The 27,157-nt window shown below is 37.1% G+C and overlaps 1 protein-coding gene across 1 annotated transcript; it reads right to left on the bottom strand.

The window, feature by feature from the left end:
- Positions 1–2,348: 2,348 nt before the first annotated feature.
- LOC139708658 (uncharacterized) lies at positions 2,349–26,894 on the bottom strand. Its single transcript, XM_071620593.1, has 14 exons — positions 26,751–26,894; positions 22,161–22,336; positions 16,333–16,494; positions 14,921–15,033; positions 11,810–11,902; positions 10,875–10,979; positions 9,829–10,017; positions 9,289–9,465; positions 8,288–8,413; positions 6,821–6,985; positions 5,819–5,857; positions 4,231–4,730; positions 3,360–3,479; positions 2,349–2,750 (listed from the first exon to the last, which is right to left on the bottom strand). The coding sequence occupies exons 2-14, from the start codon at positions 22,324–22,326 to the stop codon at positions 2,516–2,518; spliced, it is 2,190 nt and encodes a 729-aa protein (XP_071476694.1). The 5' UTR covers positions 22,327–22,336; positions 26,751–26,894; the 3' UTR covers positions 2,349–2,515.
- Positions 26,895–27,157: the final 263 nt, after the last annotated feature.

The raw sequence follows: 27,157 nt of genomic DNA, 5'->3' as shown, positions 1-27,157 counted from the left end.
GCGGGAAGAACGAGTATAACTGCAGAACCGGAAGTTGAATTGCGTGGAACGCGATAAGACGGATATTGTTGAATCTCAACATGCCGACTTGATTTTAGGACGAAAGACCATGCAAATAAACGAGTTGCTGTAGAATTGACAAAATGACTTGTCTATGACGAAAAAAAACAACAACCCGAGAAAGACGAGTTAGTATGATAGAGAATATAAAGTTTCTAGTCTTTACAGCATATAAGGAGTATGGGTGTATTTCAGCCCCCCCCCCCCCCCAACAAAACAAAAACAAAAACAAAAACAACAACAACAACAACAACAACAAAATTGAAAATAATGAACCCTGTTCAAGCTTGGCCATCTTGTATAGATGCTTAGTCTCAGTACTGGCTTTTTAGTTAAGATCTGTGTTCTCCTTAAAAGCTGTAGCGTCACTGCATCCTTCCACAATATCGATTAATAGCGAGCTTTATTTCTAAGATGACGCTAATTAGACAAAAAACGGTGTTCTGCACATGCGCCAGACATCTGTTTCCATTGTCCTACCCGGGAGGCTGCGTCGTCTTAGCGTTCGCGTCGCAGATCTAAAGTTCGCTATTTACAAATCGACGAGACAGTCAAACCAACAGATACGAAGCAGACAGATAAAACGTGTACATCTCTTTAATATCTTCTCCACAAGACACGGGTGACAGACATGTTTGACCCTTTTCGTGCTTTCAACATTTATGTCACAGAAAACTTCACATCCAACGCACGTTGTATACACGCTGTCCAAAGTCCCCGGCACAGAAAGGGTTAAATCTACGGACCCGCGGAGTATTCTATGTGAACGAGAAAAATGAAAGTACATATACACTTTAATATGGAGCGGTTAAACCATCAATGCCAGCATATCTCATTTAACTCATTCCCCCTAGCTAGTATTTTTTTTTAAATCAACGCAATCATATCAATTTTCATTGTTAATAATCAAGTTCTTCTACAATTTTATATACGTGGATTCGTGACATGTTTGTCAAACAATAGTAACAATGATTTAAAAAAATCCCATGTATACAGAATAAACTTCACTTCATAAACAGAATATGTGGACACACTTTTATCAATTCATGTAATATGACATTTATATTTGCAATTAAAATGCTGTATGGGAGAACCAACAGCAAAACAGATGCTTTAGAAGTATTAGGTCTCAAGAAAAGTAGTCCGATATAGGTACTTCTACGAGCACACACACACACACACATACACACACACACACACACACACACACAAACACACAAACTCCACGCACGCAAGCGGGCGTGGACACACCGACACACATCAGAAAAAAAAGACAGAGAGAAAAAAAACGATGAGAAGGAAGAGAAAAGAAAACATCGATAAGTAGGAATCTAAAAAAAAAAACAAAAAACAAAAAACAAACGAAGAAATATTCCCGGAAAGTTTTAAATTTCGCCGGGGAGTTGAACTTTTTTGAAGTCTGTACAGCATGAATGGTTTATTCTTATCAGCTACAGACCCTTTACACTTAGCAAAATGTTGCTTAATATCAGACCATGATTCAATGTAAGGAAAATAAAAAGTTGCCCAGCGAAGAAAATAAGTATTGTTGATTTAAAGATAAGATTAGAAATACCATGGTATGGCGATAGAATGTCTCCGCTAAATCGCATTTTTCTCCCAAAAGGTCTACAGTACATTCTTGTCGATGTGAGGCGACAATCATGTCACGTGATTGGCAAATTATCATTAGCTCGTACATTATACACCGATTTTCGTGACAATACTTTGAGACACTTTCAACATTAAATGAAATGTGAAATTTTATCACTTTCACTTGATCTTTAATCCCATGGACCCAAAGCTCTCTACACAATCATTGTGGGGTATTGCATGCACAAAATTGTGTGTATACCGAGTTTAATTACATCCTGCTATGTGTGTACACACAATGATTTCTAGCGTATGGAGAAAATAATGCAATTTCAGCATAAAAGAGTGTCAATTTGACGTTTTAAGTTGACCTTTGACCCTGACCTTTGATCTCAAGACCCAAAACTTCAGAGAGAATCAATGACAGGCAATGGGATCTACATACAGTATGCCATGTGCTAACTATAGTGGAGATACCTTGAGCTATCCACAGTTTCACTTGACCTTTGACTTTTGACCTATTGACCCAAAACTTTCCCTAGGGAAATTTAAGTTTTATGAACATACATTGAGGCATTGCTGAGAATCTATATAAGGGGAAATGGCTATATTTTAGAATTTTACCTTGACCTATGACCTTTGTCATGAGCGAGTGCGCCCAAAAGTTTACAGGCACAGCTTCGTCTACTCATACATATATACTCATGCCTAGTTTCGTTTTCATACCTAAAACGGTTTATACGTCCTCCACGAATCGATCATTGTATGGGCAGAGGGACGGAGGGACGGAGGAACGGACGGACAACCGGAAAACACGATGCCACTGGCGCCACTTTGTGGCGGAGGCATAAATGTCTAAAAACTAGAATATAAAGTGCACAAACAGCTGATTTTTCGGCTTGAAATGGACCAGCTTTTTTTTTACCACAAAATGGCGTGACTGTTTGGTTTGTTTTGTCTGTTTGTTTCTTTGTTTGTTTGGGTTTTTTGTGGCAAATAAAGTGTTAACATAATATAAAGAATACTTACCGGGAAGCGTTTTACTCCTTCGATTTAGCTGGGCCATGTAGTTAGGCACTGGGGGCACGTCAAAACTACTGTAGGTGGGAAATGTCAAGTAATGAAGACAATTTTTGAATGCAAGATTATCCCTCAATCGTCCGTGATTTGTCGAATAGAAATCATAATAATAGAGACTGGTATGGCTTTAAAAAGAATGCTGTGATGTAAGAGCTTTCCTCCTGTAACGATCATTGGCATCATGTGTATGTGTGGATGTGTGTGTGTGTGTGTGTGTGTTTGTAAATGACAAAATGAGCGTAAAAGAAACATTTTTTTCATGAAGTTGGTGACGACCATGCATAAATATCTCATTTCTTGCCAATTTATATGGACACTTTCACTGTTCTAATTGTATTGTTAGATATCGCTCTATTATGAATGAGTTGAGTATGCAATGAGGTTTTCCAAATGAAAATGATAAAATCATTACTATAGTGGACTCCCGTTATGACGAAGTCCTCAGGACCGGCAGCTTTCTTTCGTTATATCGAAATTTCGTTAAAACCAAAACAAATTAACAATAAGAACACACAGAGCGGATAATGTTGCGGCCTGAATTTTTACTTCGTTGTAACCGGAGTTTCGTTAAAACCGTGTCGTTATAACTGGAGTGCACTGTATACATCATGACTGAACAACATTACGTGCTGATGCGGGGGCTTGGGTGTCTGTTCTTGTCCTTCAGGGAGCCCTGTTGGACTTCCATCGAGTCGCTTTGAGGCAGGCTTCTCCGCGACCGATTAAGATAGGGCAGAGGACTATCGCTGCAACGTGCAAAGAAATGAGAGGGGGATATCGAGTGAGGGAAGGGAATGGAGAGAGAAAGAGAGAGAGAGAGAGAGGGGGGGGGGAGACCCCCTCCCCCCTTTATTCTCTTTGCCAGTTGCATGTAATAGAAGGGTTTTAGAGTTCTTGGCGGCGTCTACATAGAAAATAATGGCGTATGCGGTCTTATTTGCACAGAATTTTAAGAAAATTGATCAAATCACACAGACGTGTTTAGAATTTACCGCAGCATGTAAAGAAAAAAAAAATCTGAATAATGTAGCAAGTGTGATCGTACATACCAAACACACTGCCCGATTTGCATTACAAAATGCTTATGCAGTCTTGTAATTGAACTCTCAACAAATTTCAGTGTTTGGATGTTTCGGGAGAAAGTCGACCTATGACTGACACTCTGCTAAATAGGCACGCCACATCATTTTAAGAATTTAGACTTACCCAGCAACCCAATGTAAGCATAATTCAGATTCATGAATATTCTTTTTTCAAAGACTACCAGTCACGAACTGTTCAGTTATACTTTTTTTTTTTTAATAAATACATCCAATTTGCATGCACCAGTTGTTACTATGTACATCGGAGTAAATCTAAGTATGTTTTCAGGCTGTAACGAACACACTTTGAATGTCTCAGTAAAGCAGTCTGTCATCTTTGGATCATTTCAATCAGGGGTGAATGGTCTGGATTTACGACCTTTTCGATTTGCAAGACTGAGTTGAAGACACTCACTCTGCGTTGTAATCGAAGCCCTCCCAGTGCCCTTCTGCCGTAGGCAGTTCGGGCAAGCTATTCTCCGTTTCATCGGTCTCCCGTGGAACTGGTTCTTGGTTCTTCCCGTTCAAAGCCGGAAGTCGCCCAACGTCCTCCTGTGTGCCCTTGCTTTTCCGCCGTGTAACACTCGCCGGCTCTTTGGTAAGAACTGCTGTCCTATATCGTTGTTGCAAATCTGCGTCATTGCCGAACCCTGTTGGATGCTCGTAGTCATCCTCCACCTCCGCACTCTCCTCGTCCTCGTCGAAGCTCGAGTGTACCGTGCTGTTCCCCAGAGATGGGGTCGATTTCGATCTGGACGAATGGGGGCCGTTGTGGGAGCTAGTTGGCTTACTGTGGGAGGAGGAGACGCTGGACTGTTGGCTGTATGACAGGGGTAGAGCTTCGCTTGACACTTCCGGGGACTGCGGGTCATTGGCGGTGGAGCTTCTCTTCGAATCATTGCTGGTTGAGCCATCCTGGAGGTGACAAGTGATCATGAAAATGTCTGGTTTTGTTTTCGTTTTGTTGTTGTTGTTTTTTCCCTACGGGGAGCCCTGCCTACAATTAACATACCGCTTTGATTTACGTGACAATGTCATTTTGAGTAAGCAGTTCCTAATGCAGGTCTAAAGCCGCTCAGAAAACCCATAGAATTGGTTACTGTATCTAAGCAACTGTACGACTTTACGAATTGCACATAGTTTATTACATACTTTATGATCCTTATTACTATTATGCATGCCTTCAAAATTATAAAACAATAGTTGTATAATGTAGGCTTTGTAATTTCTTTCAATTTTTGTTGGAATGGTGGAAATGAATTCCAATAAAATTGAGCAACTGAACTGTAAGTATTCAATGTTCTAACTTTGATTTCAAGAGACGTTACCACTGACATGTTTCGCTGTGCAAAAATAGCTCTAGCATCATCACGATAGTTACCATCATTATTACACACGTCACTATAATATTATCATCATTGTTATCTTTACTGCGATTTTGTATAGGTGTGGTATCATACATTATTATCACTTGCCGTACATATAGAGATTCACTGTGTGGATGTAGGAATTATTTCACATCTAAAGAAGATTGAGATCGAGATCGAAATCGAGAGAAATCAAAAAGAGAGAAAAAGGCTAGAGAGAGTGAGAGAGGGGAGGAGGAAATGGGGGGGGGGGGGGGCATAGAGAGAGGAAAAAGAGAACTGAAAAGAGACACACATACCAGGAGGAACGTGGAACTGGGGTCATCCCACAAGACCGACACCCACGAGTCATGCAGCAAACGAGTTCGACATTGAAAAGAGGTCCATGGGTCATACAGCTCACGAGTCATACAGCCCATGAGTTCGACATTAGGCGAAAAAAAGCCCATGAGTTCGACACTAGGTAAAAACAGCCCACGAGTTCGACAGATACAACACGGGGCTTAATTTGTCGGTCTCGTGGGCTTTGTTAGCTTAGTGTCACACTCATGGGCTGTATGACTCGTGAGATCTATGACTCGTTGGCTGTATGACTCGTGGGTGTCGGTCTCGTGACGTGTACCCTATGGAACTTACCGTAGATAACTGCGATGACGGTCGATCTGAATAGAACGTCTGAAAAATATCGATGGTTCAAATTGTATAACTATATACATAACTGATAGATCTTCAAAGCAGGTAATAACACATAACCATCAATCATAAAGTTTGCTCCTCTTGCTAGATTCAGCTAGCTGGTAATAGTATAATCACAGTCAGGGTATCATGCTACAAAATTTTAGTCTTCGTTCAGATTTTTTTTTAATGATGGCAGTGAACATGATAATAATACCACGACAGTCAATATAACTACAGTTGTTTAAAAAAAGAAGAAAAATGCAGCAGTGTTATCGTGAGGACGTTACCATGGGTTCAGATCTGTCGGAACCCGCAGTATTTCGCCTCATTCTTTTTCATGACACTATAATAACATCATTTCACAGTGACACTATTTTACAGCTGATTGAATAATATGTTATAAACTTTCAAAGATTATAACGTGTATATAGGCATCACTGAAGTAAACATATTCATTCAAGATGATATCGTGGATGAACAATAGAGAACTATGAAAATAATTACGGACTTATCACATAGTCAACATGATCATCTTGTAAAACAACAACAAGAAACGAGAAAATAATGTCATTTTGATAATTTTATTATTAAATCCGCATAAAATGTACGCACGCACGATTTTAAGAAAAAGTAGATAATACATAACAACAACAACAACAACAACTCATCTGAGCTTGCCAACAATTGAGAACGTAATCTATACAGGGAATTTGGTCATGGAAATAAAGTGCTCTTGCATAAACTATTAGGAACAGGGTGAGCAGCTTTCAGGGAAACTAATGATAAACAGAGTAATGCCAAATCAAAAGCAAATAACAAATTTCATTGAAATCGCACGAGAAATGACAGAGTCGTGACGAAAGAGTGAAAAGTTGTCAGGAGGCAATAAAGCTTATATTGCATGGGGAAGTGGATGGGGAGGGGGATTTCATGATCTATTTGACATTCAGCGATTGATACCTGTTTTTCTCGTCGGAGGTGCTGAATCTTGGTCTTGGCCACGAAGAGCTGCCGCGATATCTTCAGGTAGGAGGCTCGCTCCGTGTTGAGCTTCTTCACTAGATCGTCCCGTTCCACCAAGGACTGCGCTATCTCGGAGAAGGATCGGTTTCTCTCTTGCATAGCCTATATTGGGAAATTATTATCATAGCGACAGAAGTGCTAACGATTAAACTTTTCACAAGTGGTACAATCCGACCTCTCCTATTCATCCGGATCTCTCTATTATCCAGACGCGATCTCGCCGTGGTTTTTTTTTTCCAGTCTAATAATTACGGGGAAAGGGGGAATTCCAAACTCAGACAAAATTCCTGCACAAACTCACACGAATAACATATTATTCTCAACATAGTGTACATTGGCATATCAAATTTTCATCTAAATAACATCATGCAGATCACTATTCCCAAGTCACAGCAAGAACATTGACAGAAAATTAGGGCACGGTACAAGTGATTGTTCATTGAGAAAATTATCAGAAAATGCTGAAAGCAGACCAGCTGACGAGGACGTGACATGTTCACGCAAAACTAATACATGCGCATGTAGCTATACCATTGGGTAGGTAGTTGCGTGTATAAAACATTGAGTCTCCTATATCCGGCCGAATCCCTTATCCGGATGAGTGTCGGTCCCGACATGTCCGGATAGGAGAGGTTGGACTGTACTTTAAAACATCATTGACATGGTATGTTCAATGAATACCAGTGATGATGATCAAGAACAAACAAGGGTGCCACTGCTATGTTTGTGGTCTAGATGACTACTTATGGAGATGAGAGGACAACAGTAGTGGTCTGTTCCTACAACACGTTTTATAACTATACAAATAAACAGTAAACCTCGCCAAAGTCGAAATAGCATATGTTGATAATTTACGTAAGTCGACGCAGTAAGAATGTTTGCTTATAAGATTTTGATTTCTTGTAAAATTTATCACATAATTTTTCAGGTTTCCTCATCGAAATTGAATAAACGCTCCAGTTCAACGCATTAATTCATTAGGAGAGAAAAGGACGCTAAGGCATAGTTCACAATAAGCTGCAACTTGTGAATTCACTTATTTATTTATTAAATATATTCATTTTTCAAGGCGACTGGCTGAACTTCCATTTCTGTTTATCCCAAAGGTCTCCGTCATAATAATGTAGTGTAGGGAAGGGAATTCAAAGATCATTGTAACTCCACGAGTTCATAACATCAGCAGCAACCCACGTAATCATCCCACAACAGAACAAGATATACCAGTATTCATAATCAAAGTGTAGTGACGATACCGCTAACTCCGATACCGCTAACTCCGCTTAAGTCGATATTCGCAGAAGTCGTAAGGTGTTCTCCTATCACGTGTTTGTCGACTTCACTTACTCAATTTATTATTTTGTATGATATGGATAGACCTTGACATAACATTGTAGACAGACTCACCTGTGTTCGCTCGGAGCTAACTTGTTCCAACTGATCTTGCGCCATCTGTAGGCGATCGGTGATCATATCGATCTGCTCGTTCAGATGAATCACGTGATCTTCCAGGTCCTCGTTGCTCGTTTCCAACTGATGGTGAAAGCATTGAATTAATATATTTGATGCTATTCCTCTTATGAAAGTCATAATTTTTATCGTCACTATCACACCAGCATGTCACTATTGTATAATTTACATTATGAATAGGCCTCCAATTAGATTCCTTTGTAATGAAATCCTTTGTTTTCAAAATGGAATGGGCAACATACAGTGTAACTTAATTGTATGATTGTGTGAAAAGTTCATGTTTGCTTATACACCATCGTCGAAATGCATCGACGAAATTGTGTGCTCTTGTTAGCATTTCAGTGTTTTTCTTACAGTGCTCCTGTTCTTGTAATTTATCTATCTCATTTCCCCCTGTTTTGAATTGTTGCTATAGTGCTGTTAAACAAGCTGTTTGATTGTAATAAATGATCCTTGTGGCGGAAGGATAGGCATAAACAATTCATTAAAAAACACCAGTACATCAGTCTATATTATTTTGATTAAAATATTATTTAAAAAAATCACACGCTTAAATACTTCTGCGTACATAAATACAGGGCAGACTATCAAATCTCGTTTGGTGCATTTAACAAACGTAGACGGATTGAATTAGACAGTTTCTCATCTCTCGGTTCCACAAACAAACAAACAAACAAACAAGCAAACAAAAAAACAAACAAACAAACAAACGAACGAACGAACGAACGAACGAACGAACGAACGAACGAACGAACGAACGAACGAACGAACGACACTTCCCTCCTGGCACAAAGACAGCCTGAGAATTTTGGCGCGCCGCGCGGGTACCTCGCACCCGGATTTCAACACAATGTAGTCACCGTATCATAGTTTCTTCAATAGCCGTGTATTTATAGCGGGCTTTGTCCCCGAGTCGCGGGCCGGGGCCTCGTGCTCACCTTTTCCTTGATCTTGCGCAGTTCGTAGTTCGCCTGGCGGACTTCATAGAGCTCCGTCACCGCTTCCTCGCATTTCCGCAGGGCAGCATCCCGGTCTTCCCTCATGATGTCCCGCGCGGTGTCCTCCTGCATCTCCCTCTCCGGCTCAGACACGAAGGAAGATTGCTTCAACGTCCCCTGAAAGAAAGAAGAATATAAAAATGAGAATGATATATAATAATGATAGTAATATTAAGGATGTCAGGAATCCCTTCCCTCCAAGTTCTGTCCATTGTGTTCACACATTCATATGCAGTTCTAAGAGCATCCAAGTGCTAAACTTAGAAGAATCAGACCCATGACCTGCTTTACAACAATCCAAATTTCTCTGTGACTACTTAACCAAATTGAATGGGGTTTTCTGAAAAATAGAGCTAAGATGTTATATCGTAAGACCCTGAAGTATCATTTAAACAGTTTTATCATTTGGGGAGTTATCAATGTGAAAATCCGATTATAATTGTATTTTTTTTGAGGGGGGGGGGGGGTAACCAGACTCACGGCGAGTCTGTCCTTGAAGAGTTCTTGCTGCAGCTGCTCGACGAGCTTCTTCAGGGTGTCTGCTGGCTTCATCTTCTCCGTGGACTCGGCTTGCTCCTGCTCCAGCCGAATCGACTTCTTGCGCTGCAGGTTTTCTCGCGCCCTCGCTTCTCGCAGTTTGTTTTCCAACGTGTTGTTCTCCAGCTTCGACTTCAAATCAGGGAATATGAAAAAAAGTGAATATAATGTATATATGACATATACATACATACATATATACATACATATACATCAATAACTCTGGATAAAACTTTGATAGGAAGACATTGTGTAGATAGCAGATAAACAATGTCGGCAGCAAAAGCATGCGATTGAATGGGATTCAATATACTCAAGTAGTTGAACACGACACAATTTGTCTCATAAAGGTCTTGTGTCTCCTTATAACAATTATGGTTTAATGTCTCCCTAAAGCTGGATCCATAATATACATATATATATATATATGTATGTATGTATACATATATATATATATATATATATATATATATATACGTATATCAAATGTATACATATATATATATATAATTTATATGATATATATATACATACATATATATATATATATATATATATATATATATATATACATATATATATATATATATTATGTCGATAAGGTAGTCCACGTGTTGGCAAGATAAAAAGATAAGTAACAAAACTGCAACAAAGTTCATGCTGTATTCACCAACGGTTTATTTCTTCACACAAATTTTCGAGCGTCTCGCCGCCCTTTCTCAAATGTTGATACTGAGAGAACAATAACAAAATTATGATAACAATAACAAAATTGCTATTGAAAAATAACAATTTTGTTATTGTTCTCTCAGTATCAACACTTGAGAAAGGGCGGCGAGACGCTCGAAAATTTGTGTGAAGAAATAAACCGTTGGTGAATACAGCATGAACTTTGTGGCAGTTTTGTTACTTGATATATACATATATATATATATATATATGAGTGTATTTTCAGTGACCACTGATTTACAGCATAACGGAAGACTTACTTCTCTCAGTGCTTCCTTAGCGTACATCAGGTCTCGCTGAAGCTCAAAGCCTGGGCCTGGAGATTGCAGATTTGCTCTCGCGTTCCACTGGTTGTCCATTTTCAGCTTTCAACAAGATGAGAGAGAGAGAGAGAGAGATAAAAAAGGTTTGCTTTTGGTTACAGTCTGGTTCTGACATGGTCTCCTGGGAGGAGGGGTACCACTATTGTTCTTGGACCCAAGGGACGACGAATGTTACTCTTAATGTTTATCACATACTACATTCCAAAACGTTGGGTGTTATATGAAACACTGAGCTGGTGTTAAAATTTTCGTATCTCATATTTGTTTGTTAAATTAGCACCTCCGGGTGTCACTTCGAAAGTATGAAACTTGTTTTTGTTCATTTTTATAGACAGGAAAATTAGTAATTGATCTTCTTGTTGATCTTTAACTTCAACAAGATAAACAAGAACTTGCCGATAAGATACTTGATTTTTTTATTTCAAAGTTGTAAACAATTGACACAGAGTAACACCAGATGGTGAGGTCTCCTACAGACACTGGGCGGATGTTATACCATTGACATTAACACCAGTAATATCAAACACCATGCGTGTCATTATTGAATTAACACCAGCGCAGTGTCAAAAATATTACCAGGTACAGTGTCAAATTTACACCATGGAGTGCCAAGTGAACACTTTTCAGCACTATCACAACATAATTTCTGCACCTGTCGGTGTGGTCCACTATTGACACTTGATCGGTGCTTGATTTGACAACCGTGGCGTTAAATCTTAACACCAATCTTTTTTGCAGTGTATGTATATACCAGGTTGATATTGTCATGGGTGAGGTGTGGGGGTAGAGAAGAGTCCATTTCAAGTCCAGCATTGTGTATTCATGTTTGTGTTTGTGTTTGTGTATCATTACAGGAAGAGTGTATCTCTCACCTTGTCAATCTCCTGTCTGTCGGACTGACACACATCAAATTCTCTCCGCAAGATGTCAAAGTCGTGCCGAATCTTCATCCTATCTTCCTTTATCTGTTTGGGATAGAATATTTATTGAGTAAGGAGGAAAATCAAATATTTTAATTTTTTCATTTAGAAAAAACTGCCTCGTACCAGCACCTGTATTATGCATGTTCAATGTATTCCAGTACTAGGAATTTACCCTGCTAGCATTAGTTGAAGCAATTTGGGGCAAGCCTCAAGGGCCTATCTTTTTTGGAGGAGACGTGACATAATATTATGCGAATCGAAAGACCAAAAAAAAAAAAGAAGGGGAAAAAAAGCTTGCGCCATTCATAAAGAAGTCAACTCCAGCGCAACTTTTTGAAACGTCTAAAAAACAAGCAAACAAACATAAACGCTGACAGCTAATTTTTCGACCCGAAGTCGCGGTGACATCTTCAAGACGTCTTCTAAGTCGCGGCCGGAAACGGCTCCAACAAAACGACGTTACCAACAAAAAGAGAAGAGATCAGAAGTTCTTCTTTTTTTTGGAACGAAATGATGTCAAGTCAACACACTGTCTTGTTATCTAGAGTGCTATCAAACCTGACGGCACGGTTTCAATATAGGAAGCGGACTTACAGTTTACAATATTTACTTTTGCAGGAAGTAATATTGATCTTATCTGACAGAGCAGTACGAACTAATGAACTCACATTGACGATGACGCACATCGTTCATAAAATGCAAGCCTATGTTGATATACTCTATGCTTTTAAATAGATCATGAAACATCGTGCTGGTGAATCTTGTGCAAATATCTTATTGTATATTGCTAAAAATACCTTTGTATACGCAGCACTGATTAACTATAGAATTGTCCAGTTCTAAATTCAGTATTGCATCATTGTTGACGTATTCAAACTGTACTCCCATAACAGCACCGAAAATAGGAGTGTCAACGGAAGACAAAAAAAAAATGTGAATCAAATATCCATATTAATTCTTTCGCACCTGAGAACATTTTCTTTCATTTCAACCTGTACCTTTGTCTATCATTCAATTTTCTTTATTGACAAAAGAAATAAAGAATAATAGTATGAAATAAGAAAATGGTGAGAGACTAAAAGAGGGTTCACATTTAATGAAAACTGAGAGAATATTGTTTAAAGCCGAAATATGATTGAGAATTAAGAGAAAGCCGCAATACTACTGGAGTAAATCAGTGAAAGTTTGAGGAAAATCGGATCATTCGTTCAGAAGTGATAGATTTTTAAAGCTTCGGAGCCAATATCGCTGGATTAGTAAGTAAGGAGACTATACACTTCGGGACGTCATGATGGATTAAAATATATATTAAAAAAGTCAACGTATTTTCCTTTTCTTTTCTTTTTCTAGAACGATGAAAGAACACTTGAGTCATCTTTCTCAGAAAGCATGGGGAATGAAATAATCCTTTGTATGTCAGTAACAAGTCAATGGAATGTGTAGGACCCTACTTTTCAGGAAAAATGAAATTTGTCAAATTCTCATAGTTTCTTGACATATATACCCATAATCACGCCACGAGGTGATGGAGTCTCATTTTTTCAGCGACGACGGCACCAAAATTAAAAAAATATATATATAACTTTTGAAGGGATCGTCAGAGTTTCCTCAAACTTTCACTGATGTATTCTTCTAATATTACTGCTGTAACTCAATCCACATTGTGTTTGATGGGCTTTAGTTTTATTCAAAGTCCAAACTATACGGGCGAGCTGTAATGCTATAATGACGTTACTGCTTTATTTGATATACAATTGTAAGAGTGACCAATATCCTTTTCTTTCTGAAAGCATTAGTAAATTTTGAATTTTTGCCCGATCTCAGTGAAATTTTTAGTCATTTATTCCCTTGACAATGCTCCTTTTACAGAAGTCAACATGAACCCGCATTCGAGTTTCTGATTGTGAATAATCAATATGAGGTGCCTCAACAGATAAACAAAAATGTACACGATTGCCAGTTAGGGTCATAAGTAATATCGTTAATCTCTATCATTACATACGGTGAGAAAAAAATAATAAATTCAATAAATTATAATAAATTTATGTCTTTGGAAAAGGAACTGTCTTGAAGCCCCCTACCCCCAGGCTATATATACACTACTTCTCTCAGGGTTCCCATCAGCCTATAATTCATTTATATTCCATTGGTATCCCCACTATTCCTTCGTCATTTACCATTTTGTTAATGACAATAATAATAATAATAATAATAATAATAATAATAATAATAATAATAATGTCTTATTCATCCAGAGTAGCTTCTTCAGTGTTGCCACTGCTCTACCAGAGGGCCCTGCCATTATTATCACCCTATAGCGTTGTCAGTTACCCATTTATACACCTGGGTTGAGAGGGACATGGTGGGTAAAAACATCTTGTGTAAGAACATAAGCACTGGGCCGGAATCGAACTCGGGTCCTCCGATTGGGAGTCAAGAGTCTCACTATGCCACAGCGCCCCCACATTGTTCATTGCATAATATATATATATATATATATATATATATATATATATATACACGTGTATATACATATACATATATGTTGTGTTTATGTTTATAAAATAATATGCCAAGTAAGAGCATTCAGTTGTACTGCACTTTTTTGTTTTTATATATTTTCACTTGAGAAATATACTGAAGTAAATGAAATAAACACTGCATAAACACTGCATAAACACATTATATCACTTTCTATTATCCGACCAGTAATTGCTTTCATTCAGACGGTTGTCTACACGGCCGGTCAAAACTGGACCCTTTGTTTATATTGCAAAATTTATCAATTTCATAGTGGGTCCCTAGATCCATTTTTATAAAACAGATAATGCTTTTGTTTAAGGTCGTGATGTCAGTGAAGATGCACAATGTTTTGCAACGTGTATCCACTATAACGCACTCTAGATACCATGTCCACTGTGCAATATTTGTATACTTAGTATTGTGTAATGCCGTTATAACGTCCTGCAACGTGAACAGATTATCGACAGCTTTTCGTAAACATCTTTGCAAACATTTTCATTCAGTGAGATCATACGTGAACCTTAAACTTTGTCTGACCTTGTCCAGACTTGACTTCAACTGGTTATTTTGGCTCCGTAAGCTGATCGTCGCCTGCTTCTCCTGTTTAAGCGCCTCGACGAAATCGATGTCACTTCGGCTGCTATCGTGACCTGGAACAAGTCGATTTGTTTTTAATCATTATCATTACTATTTTTAAGAATACATGTAGAGCAAAAGCAGGAGTTTCGTATTACAGTACTTTGTTACGCTGTTACGCTGTCTTTTTTTTTAATCAGAGAAGCATAATTAAGCCTATTGTCTTTTCAGTAGGTCCCACCACTTTTCGTTCATTACATATTCTTCGTTCCAATTATTTATTACAATGTTTTGCCTTTTTGTATTACATACTCTGCTCATCCCACATCATTTATTGGCTTCACTACGACACAAAAAGAGAATCGTTTTTATTTCTATGTTTGTCAAAGAATAGAAATAAAATCTGAACTGAACTTAATTGAATTGCAGTTTTGGTTTAAAAAAAATAATAAGGAAGTAGGAAAAATACATATTGAAGAGCAATGTGAATGTCTATGTGACTGTTTATACAATAATTATAGTGTTATTAATTAATGGTGATTGGTCGATGTACAATACAAGGTCTATATGTGTTTGTACTTTTGTGTGTGTTTGTTTGTGTATGACTTAGTGCGGGAGTGTAAATGCGAATATAGCCACACCTTTATGAAGCGCGATCATCATTATATAGTTTGTCTCGCACTTCATTTATCAAATGGTATGACATATACTCTTGGAAGGTCATTTTAAAACTTTTTTTTAAAATAAATTTGATTTCGTTTATAATATTATCATTATCCCAAAGTTGTCTGGTGTACACATGGGTTAGGAGGGACATTGTGGGCAAAACATCTTGTCCAAGGATGAACGCATCGGGCAAGATTCAAACCCCAGACACTACACTCACATAACAAATCCAGAGCCTTATTCACCATACCACTATGCCTTATTTGACTTCCAACTTTGAGCACCATGTGCATGTTGTGAATGTATATATATGTGTGTGTGTGTGTGTGTGTGTGTGTGCATGTGACCTAATATAAGATCTGAAGAAATTCAATTCAATACTGAGATACGAATATTCCAAAAATATATGCACACATATTTGTTCGAAATTGCATGTAGAAATCATTGTGTAAAAAAAAACAACAATATCAAACCTGCATCACTGTAATTATAAGAGCCGTACGGATTTAATAGACGAGTTAAATTGAAGCAGGTCACTTGGTGACACAAAGAAAGGTCTACTTCCGTAAAATGACGCCAAGAGCAGTCATGCAACAAGATAAACATATTATGATCGAAAAAAGAGATTGTTATATATCCACTACATATTTTCTTTCATCTATACTTCACCCCTGAAAACGAAAAGGAAACCGAACTATATTGCTTACAGCTGCATGAACAGAGAGGCTTGAGCTGTAGCGTCCATTCCTTCGGCTTGGGTTCGCGTCCTGTCATCTTTTTGAATAGATCACCATGGTCTGCTTCCAGACATTCCAGTACCAGCTGATAGGCCGGGAGACCTCGCTTCCGCACAATGTCCAAAAAGCAACCTAAACAACAACAACAACAACAACAACAACAACAACAACAACAATAATAATAATAATAATAATAATAATAATAATGATAATGATAATAATAATAATGATGATAATAATAACAATATATATGTATATATATATTTAGGGCCACGTGTTGCCACGTGTTGGTGTAATAGTATCAAAATAAAACAGGAACCAAATTCATGCTGTTATTACGAACAGTTTATTTTAGCACACATAATTATTTTCGAGTGATTCGCCTTTTCTCAAGTGTTCTTACAACACTTGAGAAATGTCAAATCGCTCATAAATTTGCGCTCTAATATAAACTGTTGGTAATAACAGCATGAACTTGGTTTCTGTTATACATATAATATAACATAAAGCAACCTACACAAAAAAGAAATACACACCAATATATAAACATAAATATGTATATATACATTATATATATATATATATATATATATATATATATATATATGTGTGTTTGTGTGTTTGTGTGTGTGTGTATACATATATACATATATCCCTATCCGTAACTCACAGTTTAGAACTTTTTAAAGCACTAAAGCGGGGTTTTGTTTTATCTGCAAATGGTAAATTATGCCTTTAATCTCAGGAATATGAAGAAAAAATATGAACAGATACGAAATCTTGAAATGGAATGTAATGTCAACCTGCCAAAACGATACAATTCTACGGGGAAGCGATGCGCTACGAAAAAGAGGCAAGCAGAACCTCGCTGAAAGTATAGTATCTTTAATTGTAACAACAACCAATCAGGAAGCAGATAGAATTTCTGTCATTACCAAGACTTGTTATACCAAGTAAACATTGCAGCAATGCTGATCGCATGACAACATTTTTATGCAGTATAAAAGCATGCGTGGTGTCCTTCACTGCCGTTCGTGTTCAACAGAGCAGGATTATTCAAGTACTATACTAGTGATACATACGATGATTATATCCGCGTGTATCGAAGCCGTGAAATTTACAGGGAAATTCCCGCTTTAGAATCTTTCCAAATGAATGCTATTGCAACACAACGCTCCGGACGGTCATAAAACGTTTTGACCTCTACCTTTCCCACTCCCTTCTCTCTCCATCTTCTTCCTTAATCTTTCTAAAAAAATCTCTATTTCCTGTCTGCCGTCTATCCGTGAAGTGAATATCACTTCCCAGTCTCTATCAATCGTTGCATAAAAACAAAGACATCGAGTGGTTGATAGTCACGCAACAATTTGCGGTGAGAAAAAGATAAAACAACAACAATAAGAACAACAACAATAACAATAACAACAACAACAACCACACCACCACCACCAACAACAACAATAATGATAACAACAGTAACAACAGCCACAACAACACCAATAATAATAATAATAATAATAATAATAATAATAATAATAATACCACCACCACTACCAACAACAACAATACACTACACACTACACTACACTAGTAACACTACACTACACTACACTAATGCGAACTATAATGACGACACATCGCTGCACTTTGGGTTTTTTTTTTGTATTTCCTTTTTTTTCTCCTCCACTCAGTGAATGGCGACTCGAGTATCCCTTTAGTTTGTCGTACTGAATACATGGTTATTTCTGAGGCCATTTATCCCTCAGGCACTGTATCTCTTTGTGAGTATTCTCAGTTCGGCGAATCATCATCATGTGTTGCAAGCATTTGCTTATGATGACCGTCTTCTGTAATTCTGTTATATACCTAGAGTTGCTTCATCTGTCTTTGAAAGGCAGGCATATATCTAATATTGTGGTTATTGACGGGGTGATACAGTTTCAGTTGAGATGGAGATTCAGGTTTCCAACGTTTTGATGATGATTTTTTTTATGATTTTTTTTTTTAGATAATGAAAAGCCTCTTAGACATAATGAAAGAGCATATAATTCTATATGGAATCCAAAGTTTATTTGATGAAAATTGCATTTGAAATGCCTGAGATATCCAAAATCCAAAATCCCAATAAAAATTGGGAAACGCTTTTATTAGGATCGCTTTGCTTCACTTTTTTTTAATATCTCAACCATTTCAAAACTGAATTTTACGAAATGAACTTTGAATTCCTATTAGAATTGTATGCTCTTTAACATGTCATGCGGAGGGGATTCCAAGTATCTCGCAAAAAAATTTAGAAGCTGAATTCTCACCTTACAAATCCTATGCCATCCGTTTAAGTTTGCCCTAACACCTGCTCGTATTTATTTCATTTCATTAAACACTTATCTGTTATGATTGGTAGATTAAAACAAAACTGTACTCACTAACTTTGTTCAATTGACTTTATGTTACATTTATTAATGAAAACTAAAAGAAATTCAGAAACAAAAACAATTCATCGATTAAACAATCGAAATCGGCAGTCAAATATAACTGGTATTATAAGAGACAAACGTATAATCTCACAGTGCATCACCAATCATCTTTCTTTGTTCGAGACATTTAGGGTTTTCTGGAGTCCCTGTAACTATTTTCACAGCTTTCTGAGTCATGAATAATGAAAAACAAATATTCAGTAATACTTTTTGTTTTTCCCATTGTCGAATAAGAATAAGAACTATAATGCCCACGAAAGATCTAGGTGAATGACTGTAAACTTCCATTCCTGACTGTAAACTTCCATTTCGAGATAGTTCATGGCTCGATAGTTTTTTATTTAATACATGACAGACGTCAGGCCTCAATTTTTCCCCGGAATAGTTAATAATCTGTACTTCCTTTTGGAATCAGATAGACTGAAAACCTGTCCACATTATTTTGTTTGTTGTTTTTTTTTTACTTGCCACTCCCATGCATTTCTACTCGAGGTACCTTTTCTTCTATTCTTCTCAATTTCCTTTAACTGAATTCTGACATCTTCCTTTTCACTCAAAATCTAAAAAAAAAAAAAAAAAAAGGCGTTCGTACTCAGTCACTTTTGCCACGTTTGACTGGCATGAAAGGAATATTTCATTTCAATTATCATTGTTATTATTATTGTTATTATTATTATTACTATTATTGTTATTAATGTCATTATCAATATCATCATCCAACTTGCCATTATCATATATATATATATATATATATATATACACCTGTATATATATATATATACATATATATATATATATATATATATATATATACACACACATATTGCCAATGAGTAGCGCCGTATAAGGTTTCAATTATTTAAAGATAAACGTCACAGCCTCACAGTTGTGAAACATAATTACAAGATGCAGGTTCTGAGAGTGTCAATGGGTGATTTACAGCTTTCGATTAAACTCTGTAAAGAAAGTTTCCACCATAGCGCACCTCAGAATACCACAACTTCTAATCGTTCTTTATGAGTTAGTAGCAAATGTATTCATGTATATCCCATATTCCTTCCATCAAGCACAACCTTTGCACAAAAATATTTACTCAGATTCAAACAACCCGACAAATCATCCATCAACGGTTGAAAGCAGGGCAACAAAAAACACAATGCCAAACGTCAAATTGTACTATTGCGTGTATTTGATTATTCCTTACGCTTTTTAAAGAGACCGAGAGATCGTTTGACATTTTTGTGTATCAAGTAAAATAGAAACACATAAAGAGATTTTGAACAATGATTTGCGCCGTCATTTATATATTTCATCACAAAAGTTAATTGAAAACCCACATTTACAATTGCGGTATTTTGTGGTTATTTCAAAAATCAAATCATATGACTTCCGCCGTCAGAATAAATCATAATGATCTCTCGGTCATATCTGGGGAGGTTCTTTTACAGAAAGAACACTGATTTTATAGTTTACCATCAGATTACTCAATTCGAGTGCATATTGCAATGACACTTGATGAAATGCAGCCTTTAAAACATGTAGAAACACATATTTATACAAACAGTCACGGAGAAGAAGAGTAAGTTAAAATGGAATCACATTACAAACCAATTACAAGGAAAAGGTACGGAAAACAGCAGGGCCGGTGCGACGTTTTTAAAGGTATTGTTTACCATTGGGAGCATTATAGTTATCACATTTCATGCATATGTGCAGGTCAGTTGTATATTACAAAGCATCCTACCTTACAAACATTTCACCATAAAGCATAGCATATAAGGAGATATCACGATTTTTCTCATTAAACCATAATTGAAAACGGTTTATTTCAGAAACAAGTTTATTATAACTATTGTTCACATTTTGTGCATTTTACAATATACTTAAATTAAGCTATTCATATTTCTATATAGTGGTTGTCTTTAGCCCTAATTAACATTTTAGAACTATTTTGAAGAACTAATGCGAGGTTTTTGTTTCATTTGCAAATGGCAAATTATGTCTTTAAGAGTGAGGGGTCCAGTTTGTGGGAACATGGACGTCGATTCATTTCGAGGATGGAAGGGGGTACATTTTGATGACAGTTAATTGTGTCCCAAAATTGGCTTACAGTAAAAATGATTTTAAAAAAAGCTTTATATTTTCTGGTGCCACTTCCGGTTAAGCGCCTAACAAACGAAAAGAAAGAAAGAAAGAAAGAAGGAAAGAAAGAAAGAAAAAGGTCGTCATACTTTTGCATGCCATTTCCCATTTCCCTACCAAAGTCGGCTGACAAGGTACACATTTTTTTTTTATTCCACTCCCCAATCAACATCGGGTGCTGACAAGCAAAGATAAACCAAAAAAAAGGTCAAACCCTATATTTTCTGCAAAAAGTGTGTGGGGGGGGGGGAATGATGAATGAATTATATGCATTATGGCCATCGATAACATGCAATTGCGACTAGGCGGAAGTGATTGACAATAATATTCCGTAAAACCTAGAGATAATGGAGGAATACAATCGGAAATGATTATATTTGTATAGTCGTTCGAAGTCAAATGAGTACGTGTTTGTGTGTGAAGTGGGGTGGTGGGGTATGTTTAAAGAGGAATTCAAGTCAAGTTATAAGTTAGTCTGATAAAAAAAAGAGTTAAATCTTACGAGTATACAACAGTGAAAACGTGATCAAACTCGGATGAAAATATTATAGGGAACTTACGAAATTGTGAAGTTTCGCTAATTTCTACAGAACTGTTCTCGATGATATGAATATGCAAATGAGTGAGCTGATGATGTCATAACCACACAATTTTCCATTGAACGTGTACAAACTGACTTAAATTCATTTATGTTATTTCTGGCTTGATAGCTTCATAACATATGATACAATGATACGTTAGATATGTCAGGATTTGAGACTTGGGCGTAAATGCGTAATAAATGAAAATATAACTTACATTTTATGTACAAGCTCTTTAGCTAGTTGTGAGGTGATGACATCACTTCACCATTTGCATACTTATTGACTGTCCAAAAACTGTTCCCTGAGAACTTAAAAATGTCATAACTTCCTCGTTTTCATCCGATTGTGATCAAATTTCCTTTGTTGCCCTTAGAAAATCTGACTCCTTCTTTACAGACTAGTTTTCAACTGCCCTGGAATTTCTCTTTAGGGAAACTAACAGCAAACGGTCTGCATTTCAACGTCAAGCTGAAATCAATATTTTCTACTTCGCGCTGCTAGCACGTATCGAAACCAAACAAACAGAATTGTGAAGAAGTTTCGTCAAAACAATCGCCCTGTTCGCTATCCGTCAGTGTATAATCATAATTATATATACCTGCTTTTTTCGACCGCGTCGGGTTGATGACGTCATTGCCGATTTCTTCCGTGTCGCTTTCGTCGAGGATGCCGTTGGCCCGGAGCTTGTCGAAATATCGGTCGGGTCGCAGGACCTTGGTCAGCTCGTCGCGAAAGTCCTCCAGCGCGTCCTGCCAGTTCTCCATAGTCTTGTGTCTGTATGCGATCGAGATATAAAGACGTCAAATTAATCATTTTGCTTAATCACAGTAGGGACAAGAATCAATTTAATGCTATTCGTCGTATATTTATTTGTAGTGAATCATGGAGATGCCAAGCTATTGTTTTATTGCACATTACAAAAAAAAATCATGATTTGCATGGTTTGCAATTTACGACTATTTATGTATTTAAACTCGGCAACTTCTCCCTCGTGTTTTTCAACGTTGGTCAAAAAAAGAACTTGTCCATTCATAACATTCGTACCAGACAATCTGATGAATTTCACTCGCCTTTGACCAGGACTATTTTTTTGCCAAATCTGTAGGCCTATTCTCTCATTTCGGCGCGAAAGTTTTGAATTCTCTTGATAGCAATATGAAAGAAACTGTTAGTATTGATACTTTAACTTTTAAATGAAAGGCATTTTCAGCAGACATATACTTACATTTCAGAATGAGTTGTACCTTTATAAGCCTTAATTTCAAATCCCCCTTTTATCACAATCATTTATCGTCTTCTATACAACTCCTCTCTATACCTCCTTGTATTTTGGTGAGTCCATATATCCAAAGTCGTGCCTTACATGCCCTTGTTTTGATCCATTATCTCCTCTTTTTTCTCCCTTTTCCCTGTCTACTTTATAATCTCTTCCTGTCATTCATTCCACGCTCACTGTCTTTTTTTTTCTTTTTCTTTTAACAAGAGGGCTGTCTCGTGTTTGTTTATGTATCTTGTGCACCTGTGTACTTCCTTTCTGTCTTTCTCCTTTCATTTTTTCAACAATTTGCCTATTTTTGTCAGTTTTGTAATGAGATACTTTTAAACGAAAAGGAAAACTGACCAAATATGTATGGAATTCACCAGTGAAGAATTGAGCAAAAAATATGGGATTCCCGATGGATTCCAATTTTCTTTGCTCAATTTTTCACGTATAAAATATTTTCTATGAGGGGACTGTAAATTACAAGTCCTGCCTTTTAGCAGTTCCCTACATTTCCAACAACTTTCTTTCGGTATTTGGCATAAAATCTACAAGATTGCATCTCAGTTAACGGTTTGTATGTTTGTATATACTATATTACCGTCTCTACATCATTTGTGAATTCAGATGTTATGACAATATTTGTTGAAGATGAAATATACGAAATGAAATTAATTACTAGTATGTGAAAGTGTACGCATTGGTCACAAATTATCATTACCAAGAATTACATACAATTAACAACAAAATTATTCATACCCCTGAGAAACTATTAGTTTTGAGCAGATTTCTTACAAGTGAAGGATGGAGTGATGGTGCTGGTGTTAACTTTTTACTCTTATTCGTCCTCTATGAATTGACATTAATTCCAGTTTCACCTCATTTGCATAACAATAGAAATGTTGAGATACAACACCCAATCACTGTCACTCCATCCTTTACTTGTAAGAAATCTGCTCAAAACTAAAAATTTCCCAAGGGTATGAATGATTTTGTTGTTAAATGTATGTCAAGAATAATAAACAAATACATTTACATCCACATTATTCATACTGATACGCAATCTTAACTCGCATGTAAGTGATATCCGCCAATTATATAATCCCCTTAAAGGGATGGTTCCAGTTGAGATGGGGCTTCACCTTTCCAACTTTATTATGATTACTTTTTTCAGATAATGACAAACCCCATTATGAAATATGAGAGAGTATATAATTCTGATAGGAATTCAAAGTTTATTTGATGAAAATTGGTTTTGAAACGGCCGAGATATCCAAAACAAAGCAATCCTATAATAAAAGGTGGGCCATCTTTTTTGAGGATCGCTTTGTCTTACTTTGTTTTTGGACATCTCAGCAAATTTAAATCGATTTCCATCAAATAAACCTTGAATTCCTCTCATACAGATTGTATGCTCTTTAACATTGCATAAAAATCGTTTCTGAGTATCTCACACAAAGTTATAAGTTGAATCCTCATCTCAACCAATATCATCCCTGTAATACTGTCAAAAAGCAAAACCTAGCGTACTCTGTCAAAAAAAAAGGTGTTAAAACAAAGCAGACGAATAAACTAGATTGGTTCGGAACCGTTCAAACACCGCCACCAACACACACACACACACACACACACACACACACACACACACACACACACACACAAGCAAAACAATGCGTAAGAATTCATAGCATATTCCGTAATAGAGAGTACCGAAATAAAGCTACAGTATTTTGTTATAGCTTGGGTTGGATGCATTTGAATTAATACGCGAGGACAGGTAAGATTGTTTACACGTTTACTTGGCGATGAATGGCTGTGACATCATACGCCGTGGTACCTTACTGTCCATACATTTGTACGTAAGAGGGGATTTTCCACATTAGAGCCTCTGTTTTTTCCCCTCCCCCTTCATAATGCTCTTTCTCTCTTCTAAAAAGATTAAAACGCTGTAAGTTCCCCTAATGACTGATCCTGGTCGTGCTTGATGCTTCTGTGTGAGTTGCAAAGATGATAATATTGCTTGTTCCATGCCTTTTGTTGCGATTGGTATCAGTTTAATGCAGCATGAGTCTCAATTCCGTGTATTTGTATGTCTATGCCATACAATCATGGTACAAGGGTGCTTTTCATGTACCAGCGGATAGCAGGGATTGCTTGATATGTATTTTTTTTTAGGTGATCCGAGTATCCTCTCGGATCACCTTCTGTATCGGTACTGATTCTTTGTTTTTCTTTTTCTTCTTTCTCCTCAAAAGTTGTGTAGAGGTTAGCTCAGAAAGTCCTCTGCCTATCAATTTCAAAATTATACCATTATGTATCGTGTCCCAAAGACGACAGATCTAGTTTAACATCGCTTCTTTCCTCTTTGGACTTTGAACTCCGCTGACAATGAGACATGGGTATCAAATGTATACAAGCTCTACTCCAGTGGGGCAGAATGTTTTAAATACGAGTTACAAATGCACCACAGCAGACCATCATGTAGTCATTACAGCCGACAGCTTATAGCTGCTTATTGTGTCATGCATGGTGTGAAAGAAACCAAAACTGTCACATCTTCATAATTCAATATCAGTTGAAATCTTGAAATGAAGGATCGTCTGGGTATGGTTTAGTTGCCACTCATATATAATGATAGTTCTTTTTTTTTGGGGGGGGGTTGGGGTGGGCGTGGGGTGGTGCATTAATATTTCGTAATTCCTACGAACTGTTAGTCTGCATTGAGATACCCTTTTAGTGAGGACAAGGCTGATACACAAATTTATATTCCGTTGCTCATCTACATAAGAAATAACAGTAACAAACTGCATACCTGATATTCTGGTGACTGATAAAAAAAGATGGCAAGAAGAAGACTAGATAATCTCAAGACAGGGAGATAAGGCTTTATGACAGTGAAAACTATCGTCAGACGTCTCATTATTGTTTCATTCAGTGTTTGTTGACCATCAATGCTTTGCCTCCAAGAAGCTTTTACACACTTTCCATCAGCTTGTTTCGTTTTCAATTCAATTCAAGTCAGTAGTTTATCTATTTCCATCAAAGAGATAAATGAAAACATGATTCAAAGCGGTACAGTCAATTTGACTTTCATTCATCTGATAATGTACAGTTCGTAGAAAATAATATAAAGTATATGCACGAATGATATTATATAAAAAAAAACCAATGCACACTTTGTCATGGTAACAAAAAAGTAAGTTTCGTTTTCCCTCCTCATCTCCCTTACAAATGGTTATATATATACATACACACACACACACATATATATATATATATATATATATATATATTTATATATATATTTATATATATACATCAATATGTACAGATGCGCAGGAGAGAGATAATTAATTTTGCTGCGTTTATGTGACTGAGCTCTCTTAACGACGTCATTACCGTGTATAGATGCAATTAGATAAAGAAGCCCTAAAGAGTATCAGTCTCAGGATCTGACAAGGGGGGGGGGTATCACTATTAGTCATAGGAGAGAGAGAGAGCTGTCGCAGAATCAGTGTTACAGTAGGAGGCTATAGCAGTATGAAGAGTAATAGCAAAAATTGTTTTGATATAATACATATCTATCTGTCTATCTATCTGTCTATCTATCTATCTATCTATCTATCTTTCTATCTATCTATTCATCTATATCTATCTACCTATCTAGCTATCTATCTATCTGTTGTAATCACAGAGTTCATGCGTTCGAAAAAGCGGCCCTAGCGATAGGTCATAACATCAAAAGCTTTAGTAGGCCTGTATATGTAGTGGTACAAAAATGGAACCATTACACTATGCTACCTATTGATACGATTCGATCTGTTTGGTGCGCTGGAAAAGTATTCGTCACATAAAATTGATAACTTGACTACCCCAATAACATTATAGGTACCCGCGGCACCGGGGTAATTATTCTGCGCAACTTACTTTCCTTGCTGGCTTGTGTTCGTACTCCAGTGTGGTTGGTCCAAAGCCGATGGAACCTTATCCGTCCGTGTGTAAGCTAGTGTGTTAGTTCTCTCAACAAGTGGTCCTGTGCGGACAACGTTAAAGTGGCAACGTTTGACAAGAGCGGTGTTGGAAAGCGAACTGAAGTGGTTCCTGACGAACGCACCGTCGCGTCGCTTTGAGAGGAACTACGATGCCGAAAGCTTCCGCACAGCGCAATCTGCAAACATGCGGCCAGAGACGCGCGCGCGTCAAGGGGGAGCGGGTTGTTCAGCGAAGCCAGAACTTACTGTTCATGTCTATGATATAGGCAGCTAGCTATTTAATCAAGAACAGTAAGAGGATATGAAAACAAAATCCTTACCATTATGTCTCTAGAATGCCCA

This window comes from Diadema antillarum, unplaced genomic scaffold (genome assembly GCF_040938485.1).
Source record: "Diadema antillarum isolate AM-2024a unplaced genomic scaffold, OU_Dant_1.0 seq00001365_RagTag, whole genome shotgun sequence".
Taxonomy (NCBI): Eukaryota; Metazoa; Echinodermata; class Echinoidea; order Diadematoida; family Diadematidae; genus Diadema; species Diadema antillarum.
Note: the sequence above shows the minus strand (reverse complement) of the source record. Positions and strands in the feature narration are given on the sequence as shown.